Source organism: Acanthisitta chloris, unplaced genomic scaffold, assembly GCF_000695815.1.
Source record: "Acanthisitta chloris isolate BGI_N310 unplaced genomic scaffold, ASM69581v1 scaffold19837, whole genome shotgun sequence".
Classification (NCBI taxonomy): Eukaryota; Metazoa; Chordata; class Aves; order Passeriformes; family Acanthisittidae; genus Acanthisitta; species Acanthisitta chloris.
The window spans coordinates 22,494-45,280 of NW_008682277.1; the positions used below are offsets into that span (position 1 = coordinate 22,494).

The window sequence follows — 22,787 nt, forward strand, 5'->3', positions numbered from 1 at the left end:
ACCACTAAGACCATGAGAGGATCCCCGGCAAGGCCAGACCTTAACAAAAAGAAGCAGATGAGAGGGCTATGACAGCAGCATGGCATGTTCTCCTGCCAGGGTCATTCATATGGAACAGCAGAGGTTCCTCCCTGTCCAGAAACTTGTATTTTTTTGCCAGAAAAAGTTTACTTTACTGTTCCCCATGCCCACTTGTTCTGTTCCTTGTCTGGACTAGACCCTTCCCTCTTCCAACAGGAAGATTACGCTCTGTTTGTCACAGCTACATCTTTCTGCAAGAAACATCTTGGCAAGGAGCAAAGTGAGGGTATAGTAACACAAGATCCCTGCAGAGCCACAAAATCAGATGCTGGGGCAGGAGGTCCTGAGAACAGAGTAATGCTCCTCCCAGGATTTGTTTAATAACCTGCCCCTGACATAGCCACTAAAGACATGGTGCAGGCATTGTAATTAAGGTGATCTCAGTTGGCTGTGGGTCAGGGAAGGAGGACATAAACATCTGTACTTATTGTTAATTTGTATTTCAAAGTAGCAAAACAGCTTCCAAGCTATTATGTTCCTGACAGAGGAAAAGGTGTTTAAGAAAAATTCTTCTAATTTCTAATTAAATAATAAAGTTTTGGTAAAAACAGTTATTTGAGGGCAGGAAGTAAGAAAGCCTGGTAACTGCTTTGAAGTATGGAATGAAAAGGGAGAAGAGGAAAGGATGGAACATGACTGGGTTTTGAGAGTCCTTTGAATAAATAAAACCTCATAGAGGAGGACTGTAACAGAATCCACCTAAAAAATGAAAAGCATTCCTATCAATTCCATATCTGGAGCTCCAGCTCCATAATGTGAGAGACAAACACATGAAGCAGGTAAGATATGTCATTTAATAGAAAAGGAAATGGAGAAACAGCCAGCAGAACTCTGACGATGATGCACTGGGCTGATGGATGATTCATCACACAACTAACCAGACACCTCTGCAAAAGGCAAGCCAGTGTTCTAAGCTTGGGAACAGTGCAATATTCATCAAATGAGAGAGGATCTTTACTGCCATATGGACTTCTGCTTTTTGTTGGTTCAGTAAACACCACCAGGGTCAAAAGACTCAGCAATCAGGATGGAAATCTGGGGCTTGCATGTGCACAAATGGCCATTTTCCCCTTGACTTTGTGGGGCCCTGATTTCTATCGGAATTAATCTATGCATTTAGAAGTTTCTGTTTTCATTTCAACTGCAACAAACTTGGTCTTTTAGCGACCTGACATTTGAAGTTAGGTAAAAGCTGCTGGAAAATTTGCCTCAGAAGAAATTAATCTGGAAAATGCTGTCAAGAAAGGAAAACCACGTAAGTTAAAACCATTCAAAAGCTTCTGCAACATTATGTCCAAAGACTGAATACACCTAATAAAGAGGAGATGAGGTAGCCCCCCATCAATATTCTGGCTTCACATCTCACCTGACACCACTCAGAAGATGTTTCTCAGACTACAAATCTTCTGCAGTGAGCAACAAAATTTCAACAATCTGGAGCAGTACTTCCTCAGACAATCAAAGAGAACTGCTCCTGGCTGCATCCCCGAGCAGGGACAAGTCATCTTCTGGTTCACCTCCCCTCAGAAGGAAACACCATCTCACTAGTATTTCATAAGGAACAAGAATGAAAGGATCACCAGTGAGTGAACAACAAGGAATAACAAGGACATGCAGAAAAGGAAACTGGGTTCTTCCTTCCTCATGGGACTATGCTCCTTCCTTTGGCACTTGCAGGCCCTCCTGGTGTGCCTCTGGAGATGTTTCATCACAGCCCTTTGTACACAGATACAAAGTCTGGTCTGTAGTCTCAGCCTGAAAGAGACACAAAATACTGCTCCACATGCCTCTTGCCCTTTTTGGTTGATCCCATGCAGCAAGCTCTGTTGGTCTAGAGGGAACGTCAGGAAACCTCAAAAACAGCACGAAGTTTCCATTCAGGACTTTCATATAACTCACCATTTGGTTTTGGTTTCGGTTTTGTTTTGTCTTACTGCCTCACAAAATCACAGAATATCCTGAGTTCACAAAATACTGCTCCACATGCCTCTTGCCCTTTTTGGTTGATCCCATGCAGCAAGCTCTGTTGGTCTAGAGGGAACGTCAGGAAACCTCAAAAACAGCACGAAGTTTCCATTCAGGACTTTCATATAACTCACCATTTGGTTTTGGTTTCGGTTTTGTTTTGTCTTACTGCCTCACAAAATCACAGAATATCCTGAGTTGCAAGGGACCCATGCCATGTCCCTGCATAGGACGAGAGATCAGTGCCAGCCCCTCTGTTTCCCCTTGCAAGGAAGCTGTAGACTGCTATGAAGCCTCCCCTCAATCTCCTCTTCTCCAGGCTGAAAAAACCAAGTGACCTCAGCCATTCTTCGCATGGCTTCCCCTATAGATTGTTCACCACTTTTGTTGCCCTGCTGTGGATGCTCTCTAATAGCTTTTCTCTCTTTTTATATTGTGGCACTCAAATCTGCACACAGGATTCCAGGTGAAGTTGCATCAGTGCAGGATAGAGCATGGGAATCACCTCCCTCAACCAGCTGGTGATGCTCTGCCTTGATGCACCCCAGGTTGGCTCTCCTGGTTGCCAGGGCACAATGCTGACTCATATTCAACTTGCCATTGTCCAGGACCACAAGGTCCCTTTCCATGGTGCTGCTTTCCAGCCTCTCATTCCCCAGTCTGTCTGTACGTCCACGGTTGCCCCATCCCAGGCGCAGAATCCTGCACTTACCCTTGTTAAATTTCATACAGTTGGTGATTGCCCAGCCCTCTAATTTCTCTAGGCTTCTCTGCAAGGCCTCTCTGTTTTCAAGGAAGTCAACACCTTCTCCACATTTATTTACTATTATCAGCAAACTTATTTAGTATACCTTCAAGTCCTGTGTCTAAGTCCTTTATGAAGATGTTGAAGAGCACTAACATGGAGCCCTGCAGAACCCATTACTAATAAGTCACCAGCCTGATGTAATCCCATTCACCATAACCTTTTGTGCTTGACCCATGAGCCAGCTGCTCACCCATCACATGACATGTTTATCCAGCTGTGTGCTGGACATTTTGTCCAGAAGGATCCTGTGAGAGACAGTATCAAAAGCTTTACTGAAATCTAAAAAGATTACATCAACTGGCTTCCCTTGATCAACTGGATGGGTTATCTTATCATAAAAGGAAATTAGACTGGACAAGCAGAACTTTCCCCTCATGAAGTCATGCTGGCTGTGACTGATGATTGGCATTGTCCTTCAGGTGTTTTTCAATAACTCCCAGAATAATCTTCTCCATGATTTTACTAGGTACTGAAGTGAGACTGACAGGTCTGTAATTTCCAGGGTCATCCTTCTTGCCCTTCTTGAACACTAGGACAATGTTAACCAGCTTCCAGACAACTGGGACCTCTCCATATTCCCAAGACCATTCAAAAATCATTGAGAGAGGCCTTGCAATGACATCAGGCTGCTCTTGAGTATTCTCAGATTAATATAATGAACCTCCATAGATTTATAGGGACCCAGCTGGAGCAGTAGATCCTGTACAACTTCAGGGTCAACTGGTAGTTTATCATTCTCACAGCCATGGACATCCAGTTCAGGGCACTGGGACCCACTTAGCCCATCACTGGTGTGGAAGACAGAGACAAAAAAAGCATTCAATATCTTGTTGTGGGTATGCTCCCGTTTGTGAGATGGCCATCCTCATTCTGAAACAGGTCAATGTTATTTCTGCACTGTCTTTTACAATTAATGTATTTTAAAAACCCTCTTTTTATTGTTCCCCACAGTTCCGGCCAGTTTTTCTCCCTACAGTGGTGAGAGCATCTCAGTATTCCATCCACAACACTTGACCTTCCTTCCACTGGGCATACACCTTCTTTTTTTACCTTATCTCCAAAAGAATACTCCTGGTCATCCAAACCGACCTTCTGCCTTATCTACTTGACTTCTGACATTTTGGAATTGCCTCTTGATAGTTCGACATGGCCTGTGAAATCTGTGCAAGTGTGACGGTAACGCAGAATTGCACAGCAGCTTCCTGAATTACCATGTCTCACACATAACTGAAGTTGGTGCCCCTAGATGGCCATTCCCACAGTGCCGATCACATATCTGAACTGCAAAGCTCAACTTCTGTTCAAGACTCTCACTAGAGAAGAAGACATCTTTTGTTCTCTGAGCTGTACTAGTTCTGATTTGTGTTGAAGAATATTTCTCTGAAGACCACCATGATAAAATTCACAGAAAACAGAAAAAAACCACAATGAGCTACTTCATCAATCTTTCTAAAAAACATCTAACATTCCAGCTTGCATTTCATCCTAACTAATCATGCTTCTACAAGTCATAGCAAATAAACTTTTTGCCAAGGACCCAAAGCCTAGAAACTCCTTGCTCTCCCAATTTGCAAAAGACCCCCTCCAGAGTGAAACTGTGTGGCTTGCTCTGTACATCTGAGAACTGTGTTCAAAACTGACAGTGTGTCATTGATCATGACCCTTTAATCTTGACTGTTCAGCCAGACCACCTCACTGTCAATTTTCTAATCCACACTTTATCAGCTTGTCTACAAGGATGTTAGAGGAGACAATGTCAAAATCCTTATAAAAGGCAAGAACAAACAACACCCACACTGCTCTCCCCTCATCCATCACACCGAAGATCTCATTGTAAAAGGCTATCATGTTAGTAAGGTATGATACCCTCTTCATAAAGCCATGCTGAATACTTTGCAACAGTGAAGCGAAACTCAACACACAGTTACAACCTTCTGCTTTTACAACCTTTTGCAAAAGCAAAAGTACACAACTGGTCAAGCCCAGGAGTAAAAGGATTCCTCTAAAAGAAACTGGTAACACATGGCAGGAGGCTTACTTCAGTTCTGGAGGCTTGGTTTGTGTTGCCTCCAGCATCAGCTCTGGTGGTCTTTCTAACTTTTGTCTTATCTGCTCTTCCTCTTCCTCAGACTATGGATTTCTTGCCAGGCAGAGCCTGCTTACAGTAAGATCCTTTCAGACCCAAGGTAACATTAACTTGCAGTTTTGGGGGAAAAAGCTCAAAGGTGTAGTCATGACAAATACCAGACATCTGCTGCGTTGCCAACTTGCTCCCACATAGTCCTACAATGTGGCAGACACCATGATGGATAAAAGCTGCTGTCAGATACTCAGAACAACCTCCTAACACAGCTGCCTAAGTTGCATCACATAATCCTGTGATCTTTAATTCTACCCTTTTCCTTCTCATCCTGACATCCAGCTCACCAGTACACAACACAAATGGCTCTGATGATGCATGCCTACGACAATAATTTTAGAGGATCAGTTCCTTCAGAACATAGCAATGGAAGACAATTATCATGACCTGCACCACTGCAGAATGCAGTCATTCTTGTAAAGACTGGGGTTCCAACACACTAGGCAAGACATAGTCTTAGAACACGATACAATTCCTGCCTGAAGACTTTACCATCTCTTCAAACAGATATACCAGGAAAGGAAAGAGGGTCTCATTTTTATCCTCCATGTTACGGGTGAGAAGCTAAATTCATGGCTAAGGAAGTTCTTGTCAGAAAGAGAAGCCACATCCCAGCTTCTGGGATTGACGTGACTTTTCTGTCTAACAAGAACATATTTGTTAGTGAAGTAAAGTGAAAAATGCAGAACTTCAGGACTGTACCCCAAGTATTAGATCAGCTACCCAATGCACACCCCAAAAGTAAAAGTAATAATATTTCCCATACATACCTCAAACTCCAGATAGTGGTCCTTCAGTTTGTAATCATCTACTTCCTTGCCTTTGAGCTTCTTGTCAGGAGGATAGGAGCGATGTTCAGCAAGCTCAGTGGAGATCTGCTTCAGCTTAGCTTCATGGGACTTCAGCTGTTCATCCTTCAGAAACATATTAGGTATTTAAGTGACAGAAGCTAAAATATCCAATAAGCAAAGGAGAATAGAGAGATCCCTATCCAATAATACTAATTAGTTTCTTTTTCTTAGATTGATAAGGTCTTTTATCCCAGAGCTCTGCCCCCAACAACTCTCTCAAAGGCACCCAAGTAAGGTGGCCAGATTTCCAGAAAAACTCAGCAGCTAACAGATGCCACTGGGAAGGATAGCAAACCTGTCATCCCTTGCCTTGCTGAGAGCAACAGAAGCAGTTTGCTGCAGAGCATTACTGACAACATGACACTTTTTCTTTAATACATTTTTTGCTAAATTAATTAAGACTCTTGTGTATGCAGTCAAAACAAGGGCAGAATGAAACAGGCGAAGATCCTGCCTCAGGTCTTTGCAGTGTAGAAGTAGTTCCTTCCAGGAAAGAAAGGACATTAAGTCAGAGCCCTTCCTTCCATTTCTGTGCTACCAAAAGCTCTCTGGTGTGTGGTTTCAATTTGTTCACAACAATACAGTGCATTCAGAAGAGGAAGGGCGGTCAGTCCCCAAAAGGTATCTCATTTTGCTAAGCCCAAAGCAGCTTTTATCCCCCTGTGCAGTCAGAGAAAGTGAGGAGATGCTACTCCCACTTTCTAGGCAATTTCCTTTATCATAATCCCAGGCCCACTCACTTCCTCCAGTCCATCTGTCAGCTAACCTTCCCTCATCTCAGAAGGTTTCCAGCTCCTGCAGCATGGCCTTCTGTCCATTTCTAGGCTTGGATCTGAAATTATGCTTGAATTAGTTAAGTCCAAAATATATACAGGATCATACAGATATTGGTGACTTAACAATCATAACAACAGGTAGTACCCAGCTCAGCTCCCATGTAGGCACAAAGCCTCAGAGGAAGGGAGAGCAGCCAATGTCGTCAATCTCCAGTGGTGTAGCTGCACAGACCACGGGTCAGACATGCCTGCACTACACTGAGTCACACCAGGGACTAAGCCTTTCAACTTGCTGAGCTGGAGCTGCAGAAAAGGGGAAAACTTCTATAGAGGATGGTAGCTAAGCCCCAGCTAATCTTATGTTTCAACTCTTGCAAGAGAACTGAAGAAAGAAACATGTGGGATAATTTGCCTCCGCCTAAACATGGTAGGACTCAAACCACTCGCTATTGGCTGCCAAAAATTCTTGTTGCTGTTAGTAACTACCCTGGATCTGCATGCTCTCTCATTAGTGCCCAATCACTCTTTACATTGTGCTAAAGCCCTGGTCCCAGCGACATCCTGTGGCTGAGAGTTCTACAGCCTCATGACAGGAGGTCTTTGAGCAGCTATTAATATGGCACTTGTAATTTCCATGGCACCAGCTCTGGAGCTTTTGTATGTGCTGCACATTCTCAGGAAAAAAACCCAACACCCTAGTAGATCTTTTCTAGATTGGTTCCTTTATATATAGCTTTGTCACATCCCTATTTGGTTGGACTAACCAAGACCTGACACTGCTCTGCTTCTGAAAGAAAACCTGGTACAGTGATCTTGCACAATCTATCATGTCTAACCTCTCTTCCTCACCCATGTTAGGTCCTCACTGCATCCTGACTTCTGCCTGACCAGGAACAGGCTCTTTGAAGAAGTACTGTCCATCATGATTCATCCCACAAAATCCTAAACAGCAACCACAGGGATTTGACAATTTGGATTTTTTTTTTGTCTGCCAAATGAGAAACAGCCTGCTGGCAGCTTTTCCACAGTGATAGATGAAAGCAGACATGTTTCTGCTTCCCTTTGAATTTATCTACTTTGAACACTTAACATTCTTCTGCCTTTAGCTAAAACAGCTTATCTTATTCCATTTTCCGTGTCTCCCCTTCTTTGAGACACAAACCACAGGACTGTGATCTATTTTCTGACTTTCCATATTAAATGGAACAATGAGACTAGGAAACAATGTGCTAAATTGAACAACCACACAGAACGATGATGAGCAAAAAAAGCTTTTTTGGTGACTGGGTGTAAATTTTGGAAGCTCCATACAGAATTTTTGAAAAGGTGTGCATGAGCAAAAGGTAAAACCACAAGGATAGGACAAGTTAGTATTATTCTGTATGAAACATATTTAAAACTTTAACCCACAACAGAAGACGGCAAGTCCATCTCCAAACTCTAAGAAAGGCTACTTCCACAGAGGGAGAAAAAGCAGGGGCGACATAAAACCACCCCCTTAAGAGAAATGCAGATTTTGAGACAGTGGTTTCTAAGGAGAGTTGCTAAGCTATGAAGAGAGTTTAAAAAAAACCCCAACCAAACACATTTAAGAAGCAATCTAGCATGGGCAGATCACTTTAAAAGCTACAGGAGGGTACTCGTGAAGTACAACCTCTGTCACTGTCAGTCTGATCAAGGCAATCAATATCACGTTCCTGTCATTGCAAGAGAAATTACAGACATGCATCACATCTCCCAATGTACACAGAGCTATGGGCACAAGCATCTGACTCAGCAATTATGAAACAAGCAGAACTAAGTGGGGTTTTGTGCAAGAAGTAGTAGTGCTCCCTGCCACAGGATACTAAAAGCTTGTGTCACCACAAGGGGAGACAAAAGACATTCATGTAAGAGTCACTTTGCAAATATATATATTAAACAGGAAATTCCTGAGCCGATAAGGGTTGGAGTCTGGAAAATATTGTAGGAGAAATATAACTATGCTTGTCTGACGCATCACCTTTCACCTTTTATCACCTCAATAAGCCAAAGACCAGAGGTATGTCTATTTCTTCTGAAACGAGTGGCAATAAACACTCAAATTCAAAAACCACACCAGTCAGACAGTATTTGAAATGTCATCTGCAGAGCTATGAGCACGAGATGAAAATTCTTTATCTGGTACTAGGAAAACTGATGACTGTATCTTTTCGTCAGAAACATAAAACTATTATATTCAAGTCTGCTCCTTCTCTCCCACTACAAATCTTGCATCAGGAAATGAGCAGAGATTTACCATGCAAGCCTCCTTCTCCTAGGAATGCTAGTGGTAACAGCCACAAAACAATGACAAGGACGACCATCCAGTCTCCATCCAGCCAGAGAAATTGTCATCACCTACCCTCTACATAAAAACGTCTCACCTGAGATAGCTTTGTTGTGGTGGCTGGCAGGAGGGGGCGACTGAACTTCTTCTGAGAGCCAATTGCCGCTGGAAATGGTGGTGCAGAGAAGACAGCAGCCACACAGTTAATCTTGTTGATCCAGGTCTGCATTTCTTCTTGGCTCCTGGGGAACAAACACATATTAAGCACCTGTTGACTTAGCTTTCTCTATCTCTTTCCACCCCTTCTATAGCATTTTAAAAGCGAGAATAACCAGATTGGACAAGTCTTAGAGTCTGCTCAGTATTCTGGTCTCTCTTTTCAAGCAGTTAGTGTCAGGTATCTCAGTCACAGGCTCACCTGTGGTTAGGTCCATACCTCACCCTAGCATGCATCTTTTCCTAATCCAATCTAAGTGACACAGGTCACTTGACAGAACCAACCAATGACTTCATTCAGACAAATTTCTGAGCAGCGCTGGACACCACAGATCTCTATGAGGTTTCATATGAATGCCAGTAGAAAAGGGCCTGTGCACGGGTTTTAATGTCAGAAGCAAAAAGCAGGTCATCTGTTCTGTCTGGATAACACAGCATGAAGAACTTAACAAAATTATTCTTGTATTAAGTAGTAACTTTGTTTCTGACCACACTGTATCTTCTAGAAAAATATCTGGCTAGGACCTGATGACATCAGGAGACAGACAATACAAGACTGCCTTTGGTCATTTGCTTCAATGATTAATCACCCCACTCTTATAAGTTTGTGCCTTGTTTCCAAATTTAATTTCCTGCAGCTTCAGCTTCTAGCTGCTGCATCTTGTTATGCCCTTCTCAGCTAGATTAAAAAGCCTCTTAAAACCTGATGTTTCTTTCTCATGTACTACTTGTGCACTCAAATCACATCACTACTTAATCTTATTTCTGATCAAATAAACAGATTGAACCTCTTAAGCCTCTGCTCTAACCTGTCCAGGCAGGAATGTACCCCTCCTTCAGCAATGCTTTCTTTCCTCAATGACTGGCACGAAGAGAGCACTTACTGGGCTTGGAAGAGCAAGACCCTCCAATCAGCTGTTTTAAGCTTGAGGACATTGGGTTTCTTCTCATAGTCTGTTGCCTTGGACGCCAGCGCATGATGCACACTAACCGCATTCTTCAGATCTTCCTCCGACAAAGCCTTTTCTGGCTTGTATTCATCCTGCAGGAGTTAATAGGGGGAAAAGGGCATCTTACTTCTGCACGTGCTACTCCTTTTTCCTTAACCTAAGGAAAAACCTTGTTCCATCGTTCATGAATAGTAATAAAGTATACAAACTGAATGCAACCTGACTTGAGCACTTGTCATTTCCACTACCTTTAACATCTTTTCCTTTCTCTTTTTTGATCTCTTTGCAAGGGAGAGAAGTAGTTCTGCTACCTGCTTCACAGGAAGAGAGGTAAACAAGGAGTATTTGACTACCACAACAGCTGTGGACTATTTGTCTTCATTTCAGGAATCCTTCATAACCAGCTCCCCACCTCCACTGCTCAGCTATTTGATTCTGCTTGGGTTCTCAGCCTCTACTTTTACTTTTCCTTAAACAACTACCTTTGTATGTCCTCCTAAGGAAGTCCTCACACACTGGAGAAACCTCCTTATCAGTCTCCACAAAGCCAGTTACAGCAAACTCTCCTCTGCTCAGTGTCTACAAATGGCAAGAACAGCTCTGTCCAGGTGTTTGACACAATAACAGTATTGTTCCTAACACCAAATCACAAAAACAAGGAGCCAAACTCCTCCGTGTTGCAAGCATCAGTCTGGAAGCAGTCCTTGATTTCCTGAGTGACAGTAGCTGGTTAAGGGCACAATCACAGTATAGCTACAAGTTCAGTTTAAAGTCCACCTGACTATATATGGCTTGGGAAAGCCAGAAGGCTTTCCAAGGAAAAGTAATTTACCATCAATTCTGTATCACTTTGTTTCTGATGGACAGGCCAGAGCAGTCTGTAACTGACTTAACTTCTCATTAGCACATCACAGAAATCAGTCTCACCTGAAACATGCACCAACTGTGACAGCTACAAAACAGAGGAACAATTTCCTGCAGGCATGATAACTATTGATCCTCCACTTGAACACGAGTTACAAGATGAGGTTTAGCAGGAAACAGAGTGGAAGACACAGAGTATGTGGGGATGGCATTAGCTTCAACAGCCAGCAAGGCTCCTACCCTTGAGAAGAGCTGGTTAACATACATGAATTCATTTACAGGGCTTCACAGGCAGCACACAGCACAGGATTGCAGCCAGAGGCATCTGCATTGCTGCCAAAGTTATCTGTGCTTTTGGCCAAGCTGGGTTGGGGCTCTCCAGAATGAGTTTCAGTGGATGGGGAGTCACCAGCTGTGGCATCCTGCTCCTCTGCCTTGTCTCATCCTTCCTGACGGAGTTCCAGATACTGCAGGCCCAGAACTTGCCACTGCTACTCAGACACTTCACCTGTGGAAATGCAGCTATCCAGCAGTCCTGCTGCAGGACCACCTCCACCTGGGGCCAGAAAAGGGCACAACCCACCACAGGTCTGGCAGGCCCAGTAGAAAGACAGACCAGTACTGCACAGGTGACCAAAAGGCAGCCTTCAACCTAAACATCTGTGACATAAGTGGTTTTCAAGGGCTAGCAGTGAGCAACGCCAAATGTCCTTCCTCGCTCGTAGCTTGAGACTCAGCAAGATTTATAGGGATCTCTCTATCATGACGGACTTTGCCTACTCCCATCTAGGGCATTCTCTAAACCTTCTTCATGGAAGATGTGAGACTTAAGTCCCTAGTCGAAGAACAATAATTGGAGCAGGTTGTTCAAAGTCTGTCTCAGCCCGATATTGAAGATGGAGGAGGCAAGGACTCAAGTCAAGCCACTTCCTTTACAGGTTCAAAAGCTGATTTATTTGGTGGTAGTTCTGGGGGAGACAACTGGCTTTACTCTCCAGGGAGACTGGGAAACTTCAGAGGCAGGAAATGAACTTAGACAGGCCTCAGAAACAAGATATTCTGTCTTTCCTCTAGTTACTGCTTAGAGACAGTGTCAGCTATCACCTAGCCTGTTGCCTCACAGCTTCCTCTGAGAGTTGCATCCGACGTCCACAACCTGCTCTGGTATCTAAACCTGTTCCAGAAAAACTCCACATTTGGGCAGTCCCAGAGGGAGTCCTGGCTGAGAACCCCTTCTTCCTGACAGAAAGAATTCATGATAATCCTTGCTAATCCCACCAGATCAGTTGGCTGCAATCTACCTTGACAGCTGGGGCTCGGCCAGCTTCTCCAAAGGCACTGATGAGCATACCGGAAATGTCTCCACATAGTTGGCCAGCCTCAGAGAAAGCTTAAGGACTTGATTGTGCTGTCAAAATTCCTTCTCTAAGGCCTTCAACTCTTTTTGACTGGTAAGGAATGCTAGGGGAGCAGGAACATCCGTTTTCTCCTATGCCATCAAGGACAGGGTGTGCTCAGATGTGCTGGTGTCAGCGTGGAGGTTGAGCTGAAATGGAAGGCAGCTCTCTAAAGTTACATCAAGACTGTGGCAAGAAATATATACTGAGCCAGAAAGGAACTGTGACCTCTCTGTCAACTGAAGGCTGATGTGAGCACTGCACACACTGCAATGGCATGCTGAATTCATCTTTCTCAAACTCCTGGAGAATGACTTTCCAACATCCTGCTGACCCGGAGTCAGCATGTTTCTAAATCTGTTTTTGATAGACCAGAGAATGACATTTGTCTTTTCATCAGTCAATGTACCGCAGGTGGATATCTCTACTCAGCTGCATGTGATGGTTGCAAAATTCTCTTTCAGAAAGTCTCATCACTGAACACTTTACATCATTCTGGCCTTTCTCTATTTTAAAAAAAAAAATTTATAGAGGAAATTTGAGAAAAGTTATATAAAAATACCCGGAAGCCTGCAAGATTTTAAAGTGCCACATTAAAGAGCAAAGATGCTGCGAACCTCACAGAACAGTCTGAACAAAACATGAAGGTCTGTGTCCTGCACTGCTTGCCCAGAAGCAATTTCTAGCAAGGAAGCAAGGTCAGCCTTATGCCCTCTCCTTATAAACCTCCCTTCTGTATGCACATCACATCCCATGTCAGTCTAGTGAACAGACATTCTGTCAAGCTCCTACTTTGCAATTTCCTCTTGCTATGAACACAGGGCAGGAAATTAACCTTGGCCTGAGGATGCTCATAGACAGGGCCAACATCCCAAACATGTCAAACCTCTCATTTTATATAATACTTTGCAGGCATATTTAGTCGGCTAATTGTGAATGCTTCCACTGAGCCCCCTCCGTACTTTCTGTGCTCACTAATTCAGAAACCATCTCTCTTAAGTCACTCATTTGAAAAACAAAACAATACGCAGCACAGGAATTAGAACTGGAATAATTCCAATGAAAAATAAATACAAATAAATGTGGGCCCTGAGACAAGATGGCCCAGAAAAACTCCCCAGTAAATCTCAAGTGCCCACCATTTACAAAACACTCTCACACATGGACTTTGACAGCAAAACAGGGAGAACTGGAATGCAAACAGAATGACAGCAGAATTGGGATACACTGCCCACTGGGAGAATCACAGCTGCTACAAACAATTAATATTTATATAATATTTATATTGCAGTAGTGTCTTGAGGGAACAGCTAAGTTACAGATAAACACAGAAAGCAATAGTGCCGGGGTTTGTGCATGTATTTATGGGTAGACAGCACCTGAACAGTGACATTTTCCTATACCCTTCTTGAAGAGCAGTCAGCGCAATGAAACCATCACCACAGATGTTACCTCCACATATATAGAGACAGTGAAAGAATGAGGGAAAATGCATGTGTGCGTGCAAATGCACCATGCCCTACAACACCCTATCATCCGGAGAGAAGGCGAGAAGAGACAAGGAAACCCTTCGACCAAGACTACTGCCAGAGCTGTGTGCCTTCTACAAAGAACTCAAGCTGTTCTAAAACACTTCTGAACTTTCTGAAATTAGGATAATTTCAATCTCCTAGACTATTACAAAAGTAAACAACACCTCAGCAACTTTTACTGTAACAACCTGGCCTAGCTGTGTATTTCAAAACCTTGGCACCCTCATCTTCTGCGATACTACATCCCTAACAGAGCAAGGTTTATTTGAGTGGTAAAGCAAAGCACTGGTGTTCCTTCTGGAGCTGAAGAGAAATCAGAGGCTTTTTCACAGCTGCAGCATGTGGCCGAGAAGGAGCCACAGGCACCCTGGGGAGGCTCACAGCTGTCCCGTTACTCTTTGAATCAGTTACTTCCCATCACATCCTTCTGTCAACCTTTTACAGCGCTGAAGTTAAAGCCTTGCTTGTCAGTGTGCTACAGTAAGATGGTTTCAGTGCAAATTTCTTCAGGACCAAGTTGGAGAATGCAGCTTTGCAGAGCAACCACCCTGTAATCACTGAATTCAAGTGCTTTGACAAGTGCTAAACACGCAAATAACAAACAAATAAGAACAAGGACTTCAACAATGCAATTCATTCTGCAAAGATGCAGTCATATGTGAAATTACTCTCTTGATCTCCAAAGCATGGAGGGTGAGAGTGGGGAGAGCAACATTCTGTAGAAAATTTGCATGCTACATCAGCATCTCTAGATTTCCTTAAACAGAAAGCATTTTAAACTTATATGCCAGTAATACTCATAAAAATATTTAATCAAGACTCTAAAATAGACAATATCCTCATTTCTTTCCTTTGAAAGCTTATTAATCCTTAAATATCAAATAGGAAATTAAGTAATCTGTTAAAAACAAGGAGCCATCATACTTCTTAGGGAACTATGCAGTCTTTTTAGGTGAACCCTAAAGATGACTTATTTCAGAAACGGAAGTAGATGACTCCATTTCACTCAGGAAAGGGCAAATAGAAATCTGCCATGAAGGCCACTTCAGTAAAATGTGAACCTGCTGCCAGCAAGAGGACTTGGGATTCAGCAGATTTGGTTTGAGTCTCTTGCACTGGCTTTGAGCACCTCACATGCAACTTCCAACCCAAACCTTCCATCCTGAATGCAGATTGTTTTGTCTGTTTCAGCATTTCAGTCCTCTCAAAAAGGTACTGCACCCAGAGCATCCACCTTGTACACCTCATGTTGTAAGAACTTGATCCAAACCACTCTCTTTCTTCTCAGAGACTATTCAGGCTGGCTTCAATAAAACTAACAACTTCAGAAAGCCACAGCAGGCAAGGAGTACTTGCACTCCTGATAGTCACAATACGCAACGGAAATGTAAAGCAGTTTTCAAATAAGCACACTTCTGCAATACAGGGCAGTGTGGAAAACAGCACCTATTCCATAAATAGTTCAGCTACACTGAGGGGCAAAAAGCCTTAACAATCTACTTAGCTGCTGCCATTTATTTGCTTTTGACAGTTCTCACTCATATGTTGCATTTTATGTTCCAGCAGTATAGTTAAAAATGTACTACAATATATTTAAAGCTTGCTCAAAAGACTTGAAGGGTTTCATCTGACTTTTTTTTTTTAGACTTCTTGCTGTCAGGGAGCACATTTTGTTAGAAACCAGTCTAATCTTGCTTTGGGGAAAAAAAAGCATCCTTTTATCCTTCAATTTTGCAATGGAACAGTAGCTGCAGATTCCTACCAAGGCCAAGCTGTTGTTCAATTGTTCTGCAGCTGGTCTTGCAGGCACTGCAGAAAAGTATACTATGAAAAGGTGGGAAAGGAGGACAGTCTTACAGAAGGAGAAGTCATACGTATGAAATGCAAAGTTAAAAGCAGTCTAGAGGAACGTGTGCAAGACACAGAGAGATGACACTGCCTTTGCTGTCTATTTTTTTCAGCCATGAGAGACAGTAATGGGATAAACTGGAACTGATAGGGTGCACATCTGGATGGGGACAGTGGAACTGAACTTAAAAGTGTGAAAAGAGAGGATGTCAATGAAAGGATTCATGCCTCAATGTGTGTGTAAACGGGGGTGGGAGGGAGGGGGTAGAGAAATCAGCTATGCTGTGCATCAGAGAGAAAGGAGCCTAGAGGTGGGCTGAGAGAATGGAGAGCATGCCTGCTCCTTTATCCCTCCTTAATTAGTTTTCAAAAGACAGTGGTTTCCCCTACCTTCTGCAAGTACAGGACTGTTCCCTTCAGGACAGCATAAAAGGTTTTCCAGCCTCGCTTTCCCCGGGGAGCTGCAAAGAAAACAAATTAAAACCCATTTAACTCAGATCCATTTTTACACTTTGTCTAGGCAACAGGAGAGCTACATTAGTCCTATGTAAAAACTCCTTTGTACTATCCTTTTCAAAGGACAGTACAACTCAGTACAGTGCCTCAACGTACCTGCTGTGAGAGCAAGTAATACAACAACCCTGACGACAGGCCTGGACTGGATCAGAAGGTAACAGGAGCAATGCAGAAAGCAGGCCACAAAAATCCAGTCTTTGTGTTCTTGGAGGTAGGCAGACACTGCCCCTTAACAGCTAGGTTTGAGCTGTACACTGTGGCAGTGTTCAGAAAGAAACACCCTTTCTCCATGCCACGGCAGGCTGGCAGGCACTGCCCAGAACCAGCAGGACAATGCTCAGATGGCAGTGTCTCTCAAGGGCATCCTTCCCCCTCATTGCTGCTGCACACCAAAGCTGGCACTGAGAAAGGAGAGAGGTGCCAAACAAAATCCTAAGAAAAAAAGAAAAGTCACCCCTCAAGAAACCTAAAGTCAGTTAAAGGTTGAAAAACGTAACAGACAACATATCCAGTCCATAAATTCCTAGAAAGAAGCAGTGGGAAAAAAAACAACAGCATCAAGGCTGAAGGACACAGTTTGAAATTCAGCTGAAATAGATAGAAGGCAATGTCAGAGACTCGAAGTCTGCATCTAACCCCAGTCTCCACGAAGCACACATCATTGACCAGCATCCACTAACCTCTATAGTGAAAATAATAACTTGTGCACAACTAAAGTGTGACCCTCAGAAAGGCATCCCATGCTGACTTGAAGACAGCAAGTGATGATGAAGGGGTTACAAGTTCCTTGCTCCAGAGGCTAATCATTCTCATCTTGCATAACAGGCCTTATTTCTAATTGGCTTTTGTTTGGTTCAGCTTCCAGGCATTGGCCCCTGTTGCACCCTTCTCCTCTAAGTGCCTAAGTGCTTTAGCCCTCAGTACTCCTCTCCTGAGAAAACACATGTAATCATTCTAGCACATCACTTCATTAGCAATCCTGCACAAGCTGTTCTCTGCCCTGCAACAACTCCATTAGGACATGAAATATGAAAAAGTCTAACTAACTTTAAAAAAAAATGGTTTTGTTCTGTTTGCAACTGGAAAGCCAGAATGCAACTCTCTTGAGAGCTGCATGACAATGAGACAGACCTCTAAGTGGTACAGGACCGTCTGAAAACATGGCCCTAATTACATTACTCACTAAAGATTTATCCCTAAAATGTCAGCATACAGTGTGCTGAACAATGAGCAATTCTGATTTTCAAAATTACAGAAATAATTCAATAAATGCAACTATATACATTACTTATTAAGGTCAAATAACCAGAAGTTTAATAAAGAAGAATCTATTCAAAGCATCCAGTCATCACAGAGATCAGTTTGATTTCGACACCTCCGTCCGGATTTAGTTGTCCAGCTGTCATCTTCCATCTTGAAAATACCAACCCCCAACTCTGCCTCCTAAAATACACTAGCAAAACATGTGAACACCAAAGAGCTTAGCCAGAACGGAGAGACTGGCAGGTACGGGAAACCCATCACGAAGCCAGACTTTGCCTTCAGGATTTAGCCCAAGAGTGTGTACCATGAGTAGGCGATCATCAACAATGATCAGGGAATATAGAGATGCTCTGAGCAGCCTCTGCTGTTTCCAAGAGCAATATAAAACAAACAAATGAAGATATCCAAACAAAACACACACAGGTGAATCAGAGGCCCTTGATAATTAGTGCACCACAGACATGTAGGACAAAAAGGAAAGAGGATTAATTAAAGTAAGCAAGAGACACAGCAGGATTATTATTTAAAAGGGGCAGGGAGGAACTGCATGGTTAAAAGCTGGCTGTTGCCAAAAGCTGCTGCACTTCATTGGGTATGTGACCCCAGCCTGGGAAAGCAGGGAAGTGAATGGTTATATTACCTTCCAAGTACAGCTAAAGAACTGCCTTTCTTTAAAGATTAATCCAGAGGGGAGGAGAGATTTGAAACAATCAGGTGTCACATAAGGAAACGTAGAATTACCAAAGTACTGCGCAATAGCTACTGTAATTCACTCGAAATTGTTTTCTTTCCTGTAACCTGTGATATTCATTTTCTTTTACCACAAAAGATTCACATTGTTTTGCTGCATCACAGTACTTATGCTCATGCATTAGAGCTGCTGCAAATGGGACTGAGCATTGAAAATCCTGGCCTAGCAGTGAGAGTGTGATAATCCAATTCCTGAGTTGTTTGTTATTGCTGCAATTCCCCCATATGAAGCACTACTACTTGCCTTGAGAAGCACGTGGGTTTATCGGTAAGCGGCATCATGCAGACATAACAAGAAAATAACATATTAAGAATGAAAGATACTCACTTTTCTTTCCATCCATATCTGCATGGATTTTCCGAGCCAGAAATCCAGTTTTGTACACAGAAGCATTAGGGTCATGAGGGATGTCCAGGAATGGGTTATTTGAGTTGCCAATTCGACTGACAGCCTTTGTCTGGCTCCCATTATCCTTTTCATCTGTACCATCTGAGTGAGACTTTTTTTTCTCTTCTTCATCCCTTAAAAGCAGTGAAAATCAAGCATGAATGAGGGACTGATCATCAAACTTCCATTTCAACAATTCTTGAATGCTCTTTATCAAAACATACCTCTCTCTTTATAGGATTTATTTAGAGTATACCAAAACACAGGCACAGTATAGCAAAGCTTCAGTTCACCTGCTTCACCAGTACAGGACATAGAGGCCAATTCTCAATAAAGCCCAAGTTTTCATTACAGTCTCAAAAGACAAGACTTCCGGAGTGTTCTGTGTCCTCCAACTTCATCTGGTTTAAATTCCACTTATTTGAGTGCTAAAATGGGAAATATTTGCCTGTTGGGCTCTCCTGAAAAATCTCCAATTTCTTCATGAGTTCACATGTAGATTAAAATAATTAGATTACTACAGATCACTGTGGCTTACTCCTTAACTTAGCATATGAAACACAGACTCTACCTCCTTTTCTTTATTTTCCTCTGCAACTAGCACAAAAATAGTAATTTAAAAATGAAAACTACACTGGGTGAACTACATTACCTGAATTTTGGAAACAAAATGCTGCTTGAAATGTTACTTATCAGGGTTCAACATAACTCTTTGGGACAACAATGCAACCCATTTCAGCAAGTCACAAGCATTGCCTGGATAATATATGCCTTTTTGCTTGTCACAGGCAAAGGCAAAAAAAAAAAGAACTAGGCAATCTAGAAAACAAAGGGCGTCCATCACAAGAACAGGGCAATGGTTTTCAGAGAACAGGTCACTGAATCTGGGTGGATGGTGTATCTGGAGGAACCACAGCTAGTGTCAGATCACAGAGCAGCTCTTAGTCCTTGAAGTCCACATACACTCCCCTCCAGGTGACAAGGAAAGGTGTATCAGAGATAAAGTCTGTCATTGTAAAGTCTTGGTAGCAATGCTTCTCCTAAGACCAGCATCTGATTCAAAAATAATCATTATCGTTTGAGCATAACTATGGCTAATGTTGCCTACTGTTGTGGTTTAGGAGTGGTATTCCCCAAGCTGTTGTTTCCACTGAAACTCCCCAGACCACATGCTGTTCACTCAACCCCCCATCCCCTCCCACTGTGGAGGGATTGAGGGAATTTGAGGCACAAAAGGTAAATATCAAGGGTTGAGATAAGAACAACTTACTAAGAAACAGCAATGAAGCACGAAAATGAACAGTAACAACTGGACTAATAACAGAGTGTACAAGACAGGTGAACAACTCACAATCAGTCGCTCACCATGTGGGACCCAGTGCTGCTCAACCACACACACCACACCTGACCGAGCCACCAGAACAAAGGGTACCCCCTTCCCCCCTTTCCCCTCCGTGCCCTCTGCATGAGGTGAGGTGGTATAGAGTAACACCAGGGTCCTAGTGTGCCCTCCCTGGCTGCTGCAAAAGTTAAACATGTCCTGGCCAGAACTAAGACATTATTCACCCCTTATTCTATACCATCTACGTCATGTCCAGGTCCTACACCTTCTCAATGCATATATGCCTTCAATATGGTTTTTAACAATCCACTGTACTGTTCAATTTTCCCAGAGGCTGGTGCATGGTAGGGAATATACACCCACTCAATACCATGCTCTTTGGCCCAGGGGTCTGTGAGGCTATTTCAGAAATGAGTCCCATTGTCTGACTCACTTCTTTCTGGGGTGCCATGTCACCACAGAACTTGCTTTTGAGGCCCAGGATGGTGTTCTGGGCAGTGGTGTGAGGCACAGGGTATGTCTCCAGCCAGCCAGTGGTTGCTTCTACCATTGTAAGCACTTAGAGTTTGCCTTGGACGGTTTGTGAGAGTATGATGTAATCAATCTCTCAGACCTCTCCATATTTATATTTCAACTACCATCCACCATACACAGAGGCTTTACCCACTTGGCCTGCTTGACTGCAGTGCGCATCTCACAGTTATACATAACTTAGGAGATAGTGTCCCTGGTTAAGTCCACCCTTCTATCACGAGTCCATCTGTATGTTCCACCTCCTCTCTGATGATCTGAGTGGTCATGAGCCCACCCAGACAGAAACAGTTCACCCTTATGCTGCTAGTCCAGATCCAGCTGAGACTCTTTAATCTTGGCAGCCCAATCCACCTGTCCGTTGTTGTGATGTTCTTCAGTAGGCTGACTCTTGGGTATGTGTGCATCTACATGGCATACTTTTACAACCAGGTTCTCCCCCTGGGCACTGATGTCCTGCCACAATTAAGCAGCCCAGATGGGTTTACCTTTGCACTGCCAATTTGTCTTTTTCCATCGTTCTAGCCACCCCCACAGAACATTTGCTACCATGCATGAGTCAGTGTAGAGGTAGAGCACTGGCCATTTCTCCCATTCAACAATATCTAAAGCCAGCTAGATGGCTTTCAGTTCTGCAAGCTGACTTGATCCACCTCAATAGCTTCTGCAACTTGCTGCATAGGACTCCATACAGCCACCATACTCATCCTTGAGTCTCCACTGGTTTTTTTTGCCAGAGACTCCAGGAAGGACCATTTTCCCCAACTGCCATGTAGAGTACATTTTTCACATCTTGTACTGCCTGGACTGGCCCAAGGGCTACTGCATGAACAATGTCCTGTTTAATTTGTTCAAAAGCTTGTTGTTGTCCAGGGCTCCACTTGAAATCATTTTTATTCTGGTTACTTTGTAGAGAGGGCTGACAATCTAACTGAAGTTTGCAGTATGCATCCTCCAAAACCCACTGCACCTAGGAAAGCTTGTGTTTTCTTTTTGCTGTTTGGTGTGGACATAGCTGCAATTTTGTTGACCAAATCTGTTGGGATCTGACAATGTCTATCTTGTTATTTTATTCCTAAAAACTGAATTACCTGGACAGGTCCCTTGACCTTGCTCTGCTTTATGGCAAAACCAGCTTTCAGAAGGATTTGGCCTATCCTCTCTCCTTGCTCAAAGAATTCCTTTGCCATGTTGCCCCACACAAAGGTGTCTTCAATGTAACGCAGGTGTTCTGGAACGTCACCCTTTTCCAGTGCAGTCTGGATCAGACCATGGCAAATAGTGAGGCTCTGTTTCCACCTCTGGGGCAGTTGGTTCCAGGTGTACTGGATGCACTACCACGTGAAAGCAAACTGGTTTGCACTCTGCTGCCAAAGGAATGAATTGCATTGGCATTGGCAGTGTTAGTGGTGACACTACTTTGCTGCTTTTGACTCCAGTTCATACTGAAGTTCCAGCATGTCCGGAACAGCAGCACTCAGAGCTGGTGTGACTTCGTCCAGGCCATGATAGTCTACTGTCAATTTCCACTCTCCACTGGACTTACACACTTGCCATATAGGATTCCTAAAGGGTGAGGGAGTGTTGCTGACCACTCCCTGGCTCTCCAGGTCACAAACCATCTTATGGATGGGGATCATGGAGTCTGAGCTGGTGCAGTACTGCCAATGATGCACTGTTGTGGTAGCTATCTGGACCTGTTCTTCAACCCTCAGCAGTCCCACAGCAGAAGGGTTCTCTGAGAGACCAGGCAAGGTATTCAGTTTTTTAATTTCCTCTGTCTCCACATCAGCTATCCCAAAATCCCTAAGATGCCTTTTGGATCCTTGAAATACCCTCCCCTGAGATAACCTATGCCAAGGATTCACAGGGTCTCTGGGCCAGTCACAACGTGGTGTTTTTGCCATTCATTCCTGGTTAGATTCACTTCAGCTTCTGGTACTGTTGGGATCCCCCTGTTACCCCAGGATTACAGACAGATTCTGCCACACTTTAACTTGATGGCATCAGGGTACATTGTGCACCAGTGTCAACTAAAGCCTTGGATTATTGTGGGTTTAGTGTGTCAGGCCATCAGATCCACAGAGTCCAATAGATGCTATTGTCCCACTCCTCCACCTGGCTGGAGGCAGAGTCAACTAAAGCCTTAAACTCCTGTGGGTCTGATGTGCCCTCAAATCCACACAGTCCAATGGATCCGGTTGTCACTTTTCTCCACCTGGCTGAGGCCCCTCTAGTCTTGGCCATGGCACACGTTACTG

General features: G+C 43.4%; 1 protein-coding gene across 1 annotated transcript in view; it reads right to left on the reverse strand.

Moving 5' to 3' along the window:
* The window catches only part of PSD3 (pleckstrin and Sec7 domain containing 3), a 21,832-nt gene extending 789 nt beyond the window's left edge, over positions 1 to 21,043 (reverse strand). Inside the window, exons 1-6 of the mRNA XM_009078475.1 lie at positions 21,015 to 21,043; positions 18,594 to 18,787; positions 16,127 to 16,197; positions 10,030 to 10,187; positions 9,027 to 9,171; positions 5,765 to 5,908 (exon numbers count right to left, since the gene is read on the reverse strand). Coding sequence (XP_009076723.1) covers positions 5,765 to 5,908; positions 9,027 to 9,171; positions 10,030 to 10,187; positions 16,127 to 16,197; positions 18,594 to 18,787; positions 21,015 to 21,043 — 741 coding nt within the window. The remainder of the gene's footprint in view (positions 1 to 5,764; positions 5,909 to 9,026; positions 9,172 to 10,029; positions 10,188 to 16,126; positions 16,198 to 18,593; positions 18,788 to 21,014) is intronic.
* Between the last annotated feature and the right edge of the window lie 1,744 nt (positions 21,044 to 22,787).